Here is a 12,441-nt window from a genome sequence, read left to right as displayed (position 1 = left end):
AATAAATCTTATTCATTTTTTTCTTTGATTATGTATTTATTATATTATATACTTAATTATGTATACTCCGTATATAATAGATATATCTATCTATTCATCTCTATTCATTTAGATATACTTAGTATAAGTCTATATGAATTCTAGTGATTATAGACTATCTTTAATATAAGAAAAATCAAAATATATATTATTAATATAACAATCAACAAAAAATAACATAACAGGTACAAATACGAAATTGAGGTACCCCATTTTATGATAAACTTACCTTCCCTTTTTGTTCCTTTAGTGGGCCTAGTATTTCCGGCAGTTGCAATGGCTTCTTTATTTCTTCATGTTCAAAAAAACAAGATTTTTTAGATACGGGCAAAAGTACTACTATTAATATTACCTTAATAAGATAAGGAGGATTTAATATAACAACAAAAATATTAATATAACAATAAAAAAAAAAAAAATAACAGGTACAAATATGAAATTGAGGTACCCATTTTATGATAAACGTTTATGTGTTTTTAGTGGGCCTTGTCTTAATTGTAATGTCTGCTTTATTGGTTAATGTTCCAAAATTTATTAGTTGGGGATCAGAAAAACATGGTTGTCGTTCACAAGACGCATGGCTTGACATTGTACCGGGGTCCCGAAAACCAATCAATTTCTTCTGGGCTTCTTTCACTCTTTTAGGTTCATTAGGGGTGTTATATCTTTCAGTTTCCAGTTATTATGGTAGACATTTTTTCTCTTTGATTTCATCTGAATTTGTAGTTCCTTTTTTGCCACAAGGGGTCACCCTGACTTTCTATGGAATCGCAGGTCTCTTTCTAAGTTTACATTGGTGGCTTCTAATTTTTTGGAATGTGGGGAGTGGTTATAATTTTTTCGATAAAAAAAAGAGAATGGTGTGTTTTTTTCGTTACGGATTTCCTGGAACATATCGTCGTATTTTTCTCCGAGTTCGTATGGAAGATATTCAGTCCCTCATACTACAAGCTAACCCTAACCCAGAACCCAGTAGTGGTGTCCTTTATATGCAAACACGAGAACAAGGGACCATTCCTTTGACTCCTGTTGATGATTATTATGATAGGACTCCACGCAACGTTATACAAAAAGCTTGGGACTTGTCCAGATTCTTGAGTGTACCAATGGAAATCGTTCCATATTCTTGAGTCTACCAATGGAAATCGTTGTATCAAAAAAATAAATGCTTTCTCTAAGAAAGCATTTATTTTTTGATTTCTGTATTATTTTGTATTCTTTAATTTCCAAATTAAAGGAAAAAACAAATTTCTGAATTACAAATAAAAAAAGAGAGAATCGATTCTCAATTTATATTCAAAAAATTAGAAATTGATACATAGGCTAGGCTCTATTACTTGTATTTACTTGTAATAGAACTTATGCTTGATAGAAAAATTATTATAGTATTCTATATAGTTGACAAATGAGATGAAACTGAGTTCATTAAAGACGAAAAATGGCAAAAAAAAAAGCATTCATTCCCCTTCTATGTCTTACATCTATAGTCTTTTTGCCCTGGTGCATCTCTTTTACATTTAAGAAAAGTCTGGAATCTTGGATTACTAATTGGTGGAATACGAAACAATCCGAAATTTTCTTGAATATTATTCAAGAAAAAACGATTTTAAAGAAATTGATAGAGTTCGAGGAACTGTTCCTCTTGGATGAAATGCTAAAGGAATATCCGGAAACACATTTTCAAAATCTTCGTATGGAAATCTACAAAGAAACCATCCAATTGATCGAGACGAACAACCAAGACCGTATCCATACGATTTTACATTTCTGTACAAATATAATATGTTTCCTTATTCTAAGTGGTTATTCTATTAGGGGTAATCAAGAACTCATTATTCTTAACTCTTGGGTTCAAGAATTTCTATATAACTTAAGTGATACAATAAAAGCTTTTTCGATCCTTTTATTAACTGATTTATGTATAGGATTCCATTCAACTCATGGTTGGGAACTAATCATTGGGTCTGTCTATAAAGATTTTGGATTTACTCAGAATAATCAAATTATATCTGGTCTTGTTTCCACTTTTCCAGTCATTTTAGATACAATTTTAAAATACTGGATTTTCCGTTATTTAAATCGTGTATCTCCGTCACTTGTAGTGATTTATCATTCAATGAATGACTGAAAAAACGATCCACTGATCCAATTAGAAAATTTGTTTTTTTGTATCTAAACATTAAAAAATTGACTTATTCTTTTTCGTTCTACTCGTATTCTTCCTATATTCTAGGAAAATCATTTGAGTAAATAGCAGAATAATGGATAGGGAACTATGCCAGTAACCTACCTAATCTTATTGTAGAAATTTTCAGGATGAATGATTGGACCATGCAAACTAGAAATGCTTTTTCTTGGATAAAGGAAGAGATTACCCGATCCATTTCCGTATTGCTCATGATATATATAATAACTCGAGCACCCATTTCAAATGCATATCCCATTTTTGCTCAACAGGGTTATGAAAATCCGAGAGAAGCTACCGGGCGGATTGTATGTGCTAATTGCCATTTAGCTAATAAGCCTGTAGATATTGAGGTTCCACAAGCGGTACTTCCCGATACTGTATTTGAAGCAGTTGTTCGAATTCCTTATGATATGCAAGTTAAACAAGTTCTTGCTAATGGTAAAAAAGGGGCTTTGAATGTAGGTGCTGTTCTTATTTTACCAGAGGGTTTTGAATTGGCCCCTCCTGATCGTATTTCGCCCGAGATTAAAGAAAAGATAGGTAATTTGTCTTTTCAAAGCTATCGTCCCACAAAAAAAAATATTCTTGTGGTAGGCCCCGTTCCTGGGAAGAAATATAGTGAAATTACCTTTCCTATTCTTTCTCCAGATCCCGCTACTAAGAGAGATGTTCACTTCTTAAAATATCCTATATATGTAGGCGGGAATAGGGGAAGGGGTCAGATTTATCCCGACGGGAGCAAGAGTAATAATAATGTTTATAATGCTACAGCAACAGGTATAGTAAATAAAATTATACGAAAAGAAAAAGGTGGATACGAAATAACGATAGTGGATGCATCGGATGGACGTGAAGTGATTGATATTATACCGCCAGGACCAGAACTTCTTGTTTCAGAAGGTGAATCTATGAAACTTGATCAACCATTAACGAGTAATCCTAATGTGGGTGGATTTGGTCAGGGGGATGCAGAAATAGTGCTTCAAGATCCGTTACGTGTACAAGGTCTGTTGTTCTTCTTGGCATCTATTATTTTGGCACAAATCTTTTTGGTTCTTAAAAAGAAACAATTTGAAAAGGTTCAATTGTCCGAAATGAATTTTTAGGTATGTGGATTTATCAATCTATTAAGCTGGTAATAAAGAACTACATTTTTGTTGATAAATTATGGAAAGACCTTTTGGTTTTTCTAGTTTTTTTCTCCTCTATTTAAAGAATTCCTTGTACCGTAGAACTAGTCAGTCATAGTATGTATATTGTGAAGAAGAGTATTTTACTTTGGTTCTTGTCTTTTTTTTTCAACTCTACAATTAATTCGAACATATGATTATGTAGCTGTTTTCACATTTCAATGCGCTAGAATAGAAATCTATTAATCCTTTTCTATTGTAATAGAATTAAATTCCACTCGATACTAAACCTAAAAAAAAAATAGGCAAAGAATATTCTATTAAGTAAAGTAGAAATAGGGAAAACAGGATTCTAGGATGGATAATTTGTCTTTTCCTAGAGTCCCATTCCTTATTGTTTATTGTTTATATCGAAATAGATACGTAGTGAAATAATGGACAAACAAAAAAGATCGCGAATTTAATTCACTAAATAAACTTCCTTAATTAACTTAAAAAAAAAATAATAATTAAATCATAATTCTATATTATTACAGAATAAAATCTATTTAGAGTAAGATTCTGTTAGTATAGTATCAAAAAGGTTCGGTTCTACAGAATATTTGACCGCTAGAAAATAGATTCTAGAATTAAGAATTCTTGCAAAATAAAATTTGTAGAATACAATATGATTGCGCCACCCAGAATAATTAAATCAAGTAATTTCTTCTTTCTTTTACTTTTCGTTCAACTTTAAAGCAAAAGTATCGACAGATATTATCCAAAAAAAAAAAAAAATGTTTTGAACGAATTAATGAAGTTTATTTTTCAAAAACATTATAAAAAAAATGGAGTTTTTTGAAACATACCAAAAAGTTATCTATTGAATCCCTTACAAAAAGATTCTGATTAGGAAGAACTCAACAGGACCCCCTCGAATTCATCAAAGAAAGAGTGGATCCCCGTTGAGTTCTTATGCTTTCATTTCAAAAACTTAATTCATCCTAGTCTAGTATTACAGGGATGATCCCAATCCGGAATATGAACCATAAAAGAAAATACCAACTAAACCGATCACGACAATACCTGTTACAGTACCTATTATCCAAAGAGGAATCCTTCCGGTAGTATCGGCCATTTATCCCACTTTCCTCCACATTTGATCAAGTAGTCAGTCATGCTAGAGACCTAAACAGTCATAGATAATTATCAAATGATATCCTTCCGAATGGGATAAGAGAATTCCTAATATATATATTCCCTTTTCGTCTATTAATTGAAGAAATAATTTGAAAATAAAACAGCAAGTACAAAAATGAGTAATAAACCCCAGTAGAGACTGGTACGATTCAATTCAACATTTTGTTCATTTGGGTTTGATTGTGTCGTAGCTCTATAATTCGGATTAGGTTTATCGTTGGATGAACTGCATTGCTGATATTGATCCCAAAAAAAAAACGGTGGGTACCGCTAGTCCGTGAACAGCCAACCATCGTACTGTAAAAATGGGATAGGTCCTATCTATGGTCATTGGAGCCTCCTAAAAAGATCTACTAAATTCATCGAGTTGTTCCAAAGAATCAAAACGGCCAGTTATTAATGGAATTCCTTGTCGGCTTTCTGTAAAATACTCGTTTGGACGGGGACTTCCAAATACATCGTAAGCTAAACCCGTGCTGACAAATAACCAACCCGCAATGAATAGGGAGGGTATAGTAATGCTATGAATAATCCAGTATCGAATACTGGTAATAATATCAGCAAAAGAACGTTCTCCTGTGCTTCCAGACATGCCGAGCTCCACATATTCTTATACAGTCAAAGGGGGATCGATTCCATAAAAGATGAGATTAGTAAATAGAAATTTACTGAAATGCAATCTTTGTTAGATCGTCAATTTTGTACCAAGGGTCTCTTTCGAGTATACCGAATCAGTATAGCTATCCTTCTTCTAACACAGCAACGAAATTTCACAATCAGTGGCGAGATCAAGTACTATAAAATTAAATTTATTTCTTTATTTCATTTTCAAGAATTGAATTAATTAGTCGTCCAGTAAAAGGATAGAGCTTTTTATTAATTATTAAAATAAAAAAATGAAAATATTTTCATTCGATTAGTTTACTCAACTCATGAGTTGATCAATAAATCTGTTGATTTGGAATCACAGGATGGGTAGATGTCACAGATGATGAATTGATTTCGTACCTATGTAACTAGATTTTTATTTTTGTTTGTCCGTAATAATTGATTCATGAATCAATTATTTTCAATTGTATCTTTCAAGTGGTATTTTTTGGTTATTTTCCTATTTTTATCTCAAAACTAAATGGAAACTTAGGAAAGTGCTTTATAAACATATGTATAAAAAGAACATATTTCATCTAGTTTCCTTATGCCCACTATAACCAGTTATTTCGGTTTTCTACTAGCAGTTTTAACAATAACCGCGGGTCTTTTTATTAGTCTGAATAAGATACGACTTATTTGATTTGAAATTTTGAGATGAATTGTAAATTTTTGAATTTTTTAGATATTCTATAGTTCCTTATCATGTCAATTGCCAATTCTTGGTCATTGAGATTCACGGTCAATACAGATTCCTATTTAAGGATAGATATTACCCCCACTTTTTTTCCTTTCAACCAAACTCAAATGATTGAAGTTTCTCTATTTGGAATCGTGTTAGGTCTAATTCCTATTACTTTGGCTGGATTATTTGTAACGGCATATTTACAATACCGACGTGGTGATCAGTTGGATATTTGATTTAATTAACATCTCGCTTGTTTATTGACCTGCCATTTCTTTGTTTTAATACTAATTCACAGTAGATCAAATTAAAACTTTTGATTAGACTGTTATCCCATTATTTAATATTTAAGATTTAAGTGTCATTCTCAATCTAAGAAGAATCGGGGGGAATCACGCTCTGTAGGATTTGAACCTACGACATCGGGTTTTGGAGACCCGCGTTCTACCGAACTGAACTAAGAGCGCTTTCTTTTCATAAATAATTTTTTGTGATGGCAATAGATCTTGCATGCATACATACTCAATATGAATAGTTCTCCATATTGAGTATGTATCAATTTGAATCGGTCGCAATTGATCTATTGTTACTGCTGATACGATAACTACTAGTTAGGGATAGGGATGACAGGATTTGAACCTGTGACATTTTGTACCCAAAACAAACGCGCTACCAAGCTGCGCTACATCCCTTTACATCGGTTTCCATTGTCATTGTAAAGACTTTTTGTCTTGTTTTCCACATTTTTCCATTATATATATATATAGAATATATCCTGTCATTTATTTTTTTTACTTTATTATATCGTATAAATAAGATATCGATGAATAGATAGGATATATAATATAAATATTTACAATATAAAGAGTATAATAATAATAACAAGAACATAAAGAGTATAATATATATAAATAAATATATAATAGCATTAAAATAATAGAATTAAAATATAATAAAAAATATAAAAATTTAAAATATTCTTTTAATAGAATGTATAATTATTGATCATATTCCTAATATGTAATTCTGTATTATTATGTATTACAAATTACAAGAAAAAAAACGAAGGAGGATTTGAAATGCGAGATCTAAAAACATATCTCTCTGTGGCACCGGTGGCAAGTACTCTATGGTTCGCGGTTCTAGCAGGTCTCTTGATAGAAATCAATCGTTTATTCCCGGATGCATTGACATTCCCCTTTTTTTGATTCTAGTTATTGGCACGGGAAAGGGGTGACAAAGATTAGAGATCCAATAAAATATCTGTGAATAAATCCCTCTTCGTTCGTTTTTTTTTTTTTTTTCTAATTAGACTAGAATAAGTTCGAAAAAAAAAAAAAGAGCAAATTAATTTAAGAAAGGTGGATTTGGCCTCCGTGAAATTAGGAGTTTTTCCCAGGTTTCAATGGAATTGAAGTATTAATTCAATTCCATTGCTATTAAATTAATAATAGAGTGAGACCCTAAATGGAATTGTAATAGAATACTTGGGCGGGTCAATAATATCATACAAGATATTTAAATGAAAAATGAAATACTGTACTGTGATTCGAAATATAGTTCTAAATCATTGTATTACTAAATTATTACTGTACTATATAAAATGAATTGGAACAAAATCTTTAATAATTTGATTTTGAATTATCAACTTATACTTTTTTCGTTCCTTTTTTCTTCTTCGCTTCGAATCTTAAAATAGAAGAGTTAAGTGAATCAAAAAAAACCAAAGGAGGTTCATGGCCAAGGGTAAAGATATACGAATAACTGTTATTTTGGAATGTAGCAGTTGTGATAAAAAGAGTGTTAATAAGGAATCTAGGGGTATTTCTAGATATATTACTCAAAAGAATCGACACAATACACCCAATCGATTGGAATTGAGAAAATTCTGTCCCTTTTGTTGCAAACATACGATTCACGTCGAGATAAAGAAATAGAGAAAATGGATTGCTTGTGTGTCACCCTTAGGAGGTAAATTCTAGAAATTAGATTCTATAAATTATATATATAACAACCTATAAATAGCATATATTTCCTTATATAACAAATAGAAATATATATTAAAAAAAAAATAAGAATATAAATAAAACAAATCCTTTTTTTTATAAGAAATGGGATTTTCGGTATAGGAATAAACAAACCATGGATAAATCTAAATCTAAGCGACTCTTTCTTAAATCTAAGCAATCTTTTCGTAGGAGTTTGTCCCCGATCCAATCGGGGGATCGAATTGATTATAAAAACATGAGTTTACTTTATCGATTTATTAGTCGCCAAGGAAAAATATTATCTAGACGCGTGAATAGATCAACCTTAAAACAACAACGATTAATTACGATTGCTATAAAACAAGCTCGTATTTTATCTTTGTTACCTTTTGTTAGTTTTAATTCGTTAACGTTACCTAATGGAAAAAAAAAATATGAAAAAAAAAAATATGAAAAAAAAAAATATGAAAAAAGCGAGTCGATCGCTAGAACTCCTACTACTGTTCTAAAAAATCGAAAAAAAATAAATAAATAGAGTTACTCTTCAAGTAAATTTCATTTTGAATCGAAACTCAAATTCAATGCAGATTTATATTTATTTTTTTTTTTCGAAAAATACGACAATCCTATTGAGGATGTTGCGTTGTAAGAAAAAAGATAATAGGTGAAGAAGAATAATTTTTTTGAGCGTGGTTGTTTATTTATTTTGATAACTTTATCATATGAATTCTATTTTATCATACAAATCTCTTTTATTCTACCACCTTCCCGGAGTTGAGTCTCCGGGGAATTTTTATTAGTTTATGATCTCCTTGGCAATCATAAAAAGACAATTCCCTTTTAATATAGCTATTTGTGCAACTATTTTACGATTAAGAAGCAATTGACTCTTGTACAGATTATAAATTAATTTACTATAAATACAGTATACTTTGTTTTTATTTTGGGCAATTATTGCGTTTATTCGACTGATCCACAAACTGCGAAAATCCCTTTTTTTCCTATCTCTATCCCGATGAGCCGAAACCAAAGCTTTTATTTTCTGTTGCGAAATAGTTCGAATAAGTTTTGAATGAGCTCCGCGAAAGCTTGATGTAAATAAACTCATTTTTGTCCTCCGTTTTCGAGCGATAGATCCTCGTTTAACTCTGGTCATTGAATAAGTGAGACTTTGATGAATAACTATTTTCTTTTTTTCTTTCGGTTATTCTTTTATCCTTACCTAGTCTATTAATAACAAAATGGATTTTTCCAATGTATAAAATAAAAATTCCAATGGCTTTTGCTGCTATAACCTTCCCAACCACGATTTTTTTTTCTAAGTATTTAACCTCTTAATAAGAAATTCTATTGATACTAGGTATTCAAAAAAGCATAGTTAATTTAATAGAAATAGACAAAGAAATGGTGGGTTCCATCGTTTCTATGATTACTTGTTAAACGGTAAGGTCCTCTCTATACACCGGAGCCCCTTCTTTCATTGAATCCTCATTCAATCAATGTTATTGTGAACTTGTACAGTTCACACTTATGGGCTCTACCCATGAAATATCTAGTAATAGGTCTTTCACAACAAAATCTAGCTATACAGTAACGGTATTTAAGTATGAAGATTAGCTGGGTAGTTGACCCTCTTAGTCCGTTATTGCAAAATTTAGGGCACAATTTTTTATTTAAAATTGGATTTTTCCCGCTTAATGGATAACTATTTGTTACCAATGGGAAAGTATTTTTCATCTTAAATTACAAATTAAGGTGATTCGGTTTGCACCAATCGAAACCATAAATTTTATACACAATAGAATTCTATATAGAATTCTTATTAATAGACTAGATTTTTCTATTTTAGTCTATGATCTAAACGAGTCGCACATACACCCTAGTACATGTTCCTCGGCGCTGAGGGCATCCCCGAAGAGCGGGAGATTTTGTTACATTTCGGATTGGCTGTCTTGTGTTTCTAATAAGTTGTTTTATAGTTGGCATGGTGAGTCATATATATATAATGAGCTGGTTTAGATCAATCCTAACCAGATAATTATGAATTTTTTAGATTCTATAAAATACGGTTGGTAAGACAATTAAAGTAAAGAACAACTAAAAGACAATTAAAAAGCTAAAATAGCAAATCCTGTATTTATGGGTAATACCTTTCAGGAATACTTTTTAATTTCTTACTCATGAGTAATCCTTTTGAGTATATAATATAATGCTTTGTTTGGAATGCAATGGGGATAATACTTTTGAGTAATCCTTTATTATTCATGAATACTGCTTTTAAGTAAAAATAAAAAGTATAGTAAGTATAGTAGTATAATTACTATACTTACTATACTTTTTATTGATTATTGATTTTTATTCATTAAGTAAGAAAAACAATATTTTTTTATTTTCAACTTCCATTTTTCAGTCTATTTTCAACTTCCATTTTTCAGTCTATTTTCAACTTCCATTTTTCAGTCTTTAAAAAATGATGATTTAAAAAATGCTTCTTTTTGCATTCTTTTTCCATTATCATTATATGAATGGTAGAATACTAATAAGAAGAACATAAAGACTATAATATATCGGAAAAATTTATCATCATCAGGCTCATAATCAGGCTCATAATCAGCCTCATAATCAGGCTCATAATCAGCCTCATAATCAGGCTCATAATCAGGCTCATCATCAGGCTCATAATCAGCCTCATCATCAGGCTGATCATCACGATTAAAAAAAGACTCAATAATTAATCCCTTTAAAAATTGAAAAAGATTCCAAAGCCTCCAAAGTAAAATCATTCGAGAAACCGAATTATGATCATTAAGATACCTCTTAATTAACCACTTAATTAATTCCAAAAGTTTCAAAAGCAGCGTCCTAACAAATTGTTTATTCATACGATTCCGTGGGTTTTTTTTTTTCTTTGGAATGAGAACGTATGTTGGAATGATAACATAACTTTTTTGTTTTGGATTTAACTAATGTCATTATTTGTCATATAATGACATTAGTTAACTGCTTTTTTTTGGATTTAACTAATGTCATTATATGACATTAGTTAACTCCTTTTTTTTGGATTTAACTAATGTCATATAATGACATTAGTTAACTCCTTTTTTTTTGAATGTCATTATTTGTCATATAATGACATTAGTTAACTGCTTTTTTTTGGATTTAACTAATGTCATTATATGACATTAGTTAACTCCTTTTTTTTGGATTTAACTAATGTCATATAATGACATTAGTTAACTCCTTTTTTTTTGAATGTCATTATTTGACATATAATGACATTAGTTAACTCCTTTTTTTTGGATTTAAGCTGCGACCGTATCAACAATTCCGTGGGCTTCAGCTTCTTCTGCTGACATAAAAAGATCCCGCTCCATGTCTCTGTATATCTGCCAGGAAGCTTTGCCTGTTCTTTGTGCATAAATATTTGTGATAGTTTTTCGCATTTTCAGTAATTCCTCCGCTTCCAGCATACATTCTCCTACTTGTCCCTCATACAAAGAAGTAGCAGGTTGATGGATCATTACCCTGAGCTGAGAGTCTAACAGAATAGGAGTTTTTCCTAATCTTGGAGGGCATATAAAAAAGAAATTCAATTTAAAGCCGTACAGGCATCTCTTTTATATAGCATACGGCTCGGCTCTACTATAAATATGAAATCTATCTTCCATTGCAGAAATATAAAATATATATAAAATATACCGGGTCTATCAGACCAAAATCAGTAACTAATCCAAAATATAATAATCACCTTTCTTTTTTGTTTGAGAATCTTTTTTAAAGAATATGATGATTCCGTTGCTCTCTTATTTCTTATTTAGTGTAGTTTTTTATTCAGCAATCCAAAAGTTTCTTTTTTGTTTTGAAATTCAAAAATTCAATTAAAATAATTAATGTTGTTGTTAAATGTCTCTGCTATGAAAAACGAAAGCAAAAAAGAATTGTGACACTAAAATAGAGTATTTTAATTATATAAAATAGTAAATACCCCTTTTTCATACGACTCTTTCGATATATAATCTAATGGTTTTGAAAAATAATAATTTTTGCATATCGAACTCGAAGTGCCATGCTTTTTTTACTTAATATTGGTTTAGGCATAGTTTTTTTTTTCTTTTCTAAAAATTAAGAAAATAAGAATCATTCGCGCTAAGCGTGAGGGAATGCTAGACGTTTGGTAAATTCCCCTCCGACCAAAAGAAGAGATCCCATTGAAGCGGCTAGTCCTACGCATACTGTATGTACTTCTGCTTCTACAACTTGCATAATATCAAATATAGCCATTCCAGATATTACCTCTCCGCCCGGAGAATTTATAAACAAATACAAATCTCTGGTCTTGTCCTCTAAACTGAGATATACCATTAGACCAACAAGTTGATTTGATATTTCAGTGTTGACCTCTTGACCTAAAAAAAGTAATCTTTCTTGAAAAAGTCGATTGTATAAATCAACCCAAGATGCCTCATCTTCTTCAGGAAGTTGAAAGGGTACTTTTGGAACACCAATTGGCATTAAATAGAAAAAGATCTATCCTATCTTTCTTTTCTTTGGAGTGAGAACGTAAGGAGACAGAATGAGTTGATT

The 12,441-nt window shown here is 30.9% G+C and overlaps 15 protein-coding genes and 2 non-coding genes across 17 annotated transcripts. All coding sequences in view use genetic code 11, as the record gives it.

Annotated features, from left to right (window-relative positions):
• The first annotated feature begins 255 nt into the window (after positions 1–255).
• psaI (photosystem I subunit VIII) lies at positions 256–360 on the top strand. Its single transcript has one exon. It carries the CDS (start codon positions 256–258, stop codon positions 358–360), a length of 105 nt encoding a protein of 34 aa, YP_001381717.1.
• A 1,117-nt stretch (positions 361–1,477) lies between these two features.
• cemA (envelope membrane protein) lies at positions 1,478–2,167 on the top strand. The gene has a single exon. It carries the CDS (start codon positions 1,478–1,480, stop codon positions 2,165–2,167), a length of 690 nt encoding a protein of 229 aa, YP_001381716.1.
• A 203-nt stretch (positions 2,168–2,370) lies between these two features.
• On the top strand, positions 2,371–3,333 carry petA (cytochrome f). Its single transcript has one exon. The coding sequence runs from the start codon at positions 2,371–2,373 to the stop codon at positions 3,331–3,333; it is 963 nt and encodes a 320-aa protein (YP_001381715.1).
• A 1,018-nt stretch (positions 3,334–4,351) lies between these two features.
• On the bottom strand, positions 4,352–4,474 carry psbJ (photosystem II protein J). Its single transcript has one exon. It carries the CDS (start codon positions 4,472–4,474, stop codon positions 4,352–4,354), a length of 123 nt encoding a protein of 40 aa, YP_001381714.1.
• A 134-nt stretch (positions 4,475–4,608) lies between these two features.
• Positions 4,609–4,725, bottom strand: psbL (photosystem II protein L; the record flags this gene model as incomplete). Its single annotated transcript is given in 1 exon segment — positions 4,609–4,725. A coding segment is annotated over 1 exon segment (117 nt).
• Positions 4,726–4,747: 22 nt separating this feature from the next.
• psbF (photosystem II protein VI) lies at positions 4,748–4,867 on the bottom strand. The gene has a single exon. It carries the CDS (start codon positions 4,865–4,867, stop codon positions 4,748–4,750), a length of 120 nt encoding a protein of 39 aa, YP_001381712.1.
• Positions 4,868–4,876: 9 nt separating this feature from the next.
• On the bottom strand, positions 4,877–5,128 carry psbE (photosystem II protein V). The gene has a single exon. The coding sequence runs from the start codon at positions 5,126–5,128 to the stop codon at positions 4,877–4,879; it is 252 nt and encodes an 83-aa protein (YP_001381711.1).
• Positions 5,129–5,731: 603 nt separating this feature from the next.
• On the top strand, positions 5,732–5,827 carry petL (cytochrome b6/f complex subunit VI). The gene has a single exon. The coding sequence runs from the start codon at positions 5,732–5,734 to the stop codon at positions 5,825–5,827; it is 96 nt and encodes a 31-aa protein (YP_001381710.1).
• Positions 5,828–5,991: 164 nt separating this feature from the next.
• petG (cytochrome b6/f complex subunit V) lies at positions 5,992–6,105 on the top strand. Its single transcript has one exon. It carries the CDS (start codon positions 5,992–5,994, stop codon positions 6,103–6,105), a length of 114 nt encoding a protein of 37 aa, YP_001381709.1.
• Positions 6,106–6,262: 157 nt separating this feature from the next.
• On the bottom strand, positions 6,263–6,336 carry trnW-CCA. Its single transcript has one exon. It is a non-coding gene; the product is annotated as a tRNA-Trp (tRNA).
• Positions 6,337–6,487: 151 nt separating this feature from the next.
• Positions 6,488–6,562, bottom strand: trnP-UGG. The gene has a single exon. It is a non-coding gene; the product is annotated as a tRNA-Pro (tRNA).
• A 386-nt stretch (positions 6,563–6,948) lies between these two features.
• psaJ (photosystem I subunit IX) lies at positions 6,949–7,077 on the top strand. The gene has a single exon. The coding sequence runs from the start codon at positions 6,949–6,951 to the stop codon at positions 7,075–7,077; it is 129 nt and encodes a 42-aa protein (YP_001381708.1).
• A 528-nt stretch (positions 7,078–7,605) lies between these two features.
• On the top strand, positions 7,606–7,806 carry rpl33 (ribosomal protein L33). Its single transcript has one exon. The coding sequence runs from the start codon at positions 7,606–7,608 to the stop codon at positions 7,804–7,806; it is 201 nt and encodes a 66-aa protein (YP_001381707.1).
• Positions 7,807–8,071: 265 nt separating this feature from the next.
• On the top strand, positions 8,072–8,392 carry rps18 (ribosomal protein S18). Its single transcript has one exon. It carries the CDS (start codon positions 8,072–8,074, stop codon positions 8,390–8,392), a length of 321 nt encoding a protein of 106 aa, YP_001381706.1.
• A 261-nt stretch (positions 8,393–8,653) lies between these two features.
• Positions 8,654–9,013, bottom strand: rpl20 (ribosomal protein L20). The gene has a single exon. The coding sequence runs from the start codon at positions 9,011–9,013 to the stop codon at positions 8,654–8,656; it is 360 nt and encodes a 119-aa protein (YP_001381705.1).
• A 704-nt stretch (positions 9,014–9,717) lies between these two features.
• Positions 9,718–9,843, bottom strand: rps12 (ribosomal protein S12; one part of a trans-spliced gene, as the record gives it). Coding sequence (YP_001381684.1) covers positions 9,718–9,843 — 126 coding nt within the window.
• Positions 9,844–11,159: 1,316 nt separating this feature from the next.
• Positions 11,160–12,369, bottom strand: clpP (ATP-dependent Clp protease proteolytic subunit). The gene is made up of 2 exons: positions 12,007–12,369; positions 11,160–11,378 (listed from the first exon to the last, which is right to left on the bottom strand). Exons 1-2 carry the CDS (start codon positions 12,367–12,369, stop codon positions 11,160–11,162), a joined length of 582 nt encoding a protein of 193 aa, YP_001381704.1.
• Between the last annotated feature and the right edge of the window lie 72 nt (positions 12,370–12,441).

This window comes from Medicago truncatula, chloroplast (genome assembly GCF_003473485.1).
Source record: "Medicago truncatula chloroplast, complete genome".
In the NCBI taxonomy this organism is placed as follows: domain Eukaryota; kingdom Viridiplantae; phylum Streptophyta; class Magnoliopsida; order Fabales; family Fabaceae; genus Medicago; species Medicago truncatula.
Note: the sequence above shows the minus strand (reverse complement) of the source record. Positions and strands in the feature narration are given on the sequence as shown.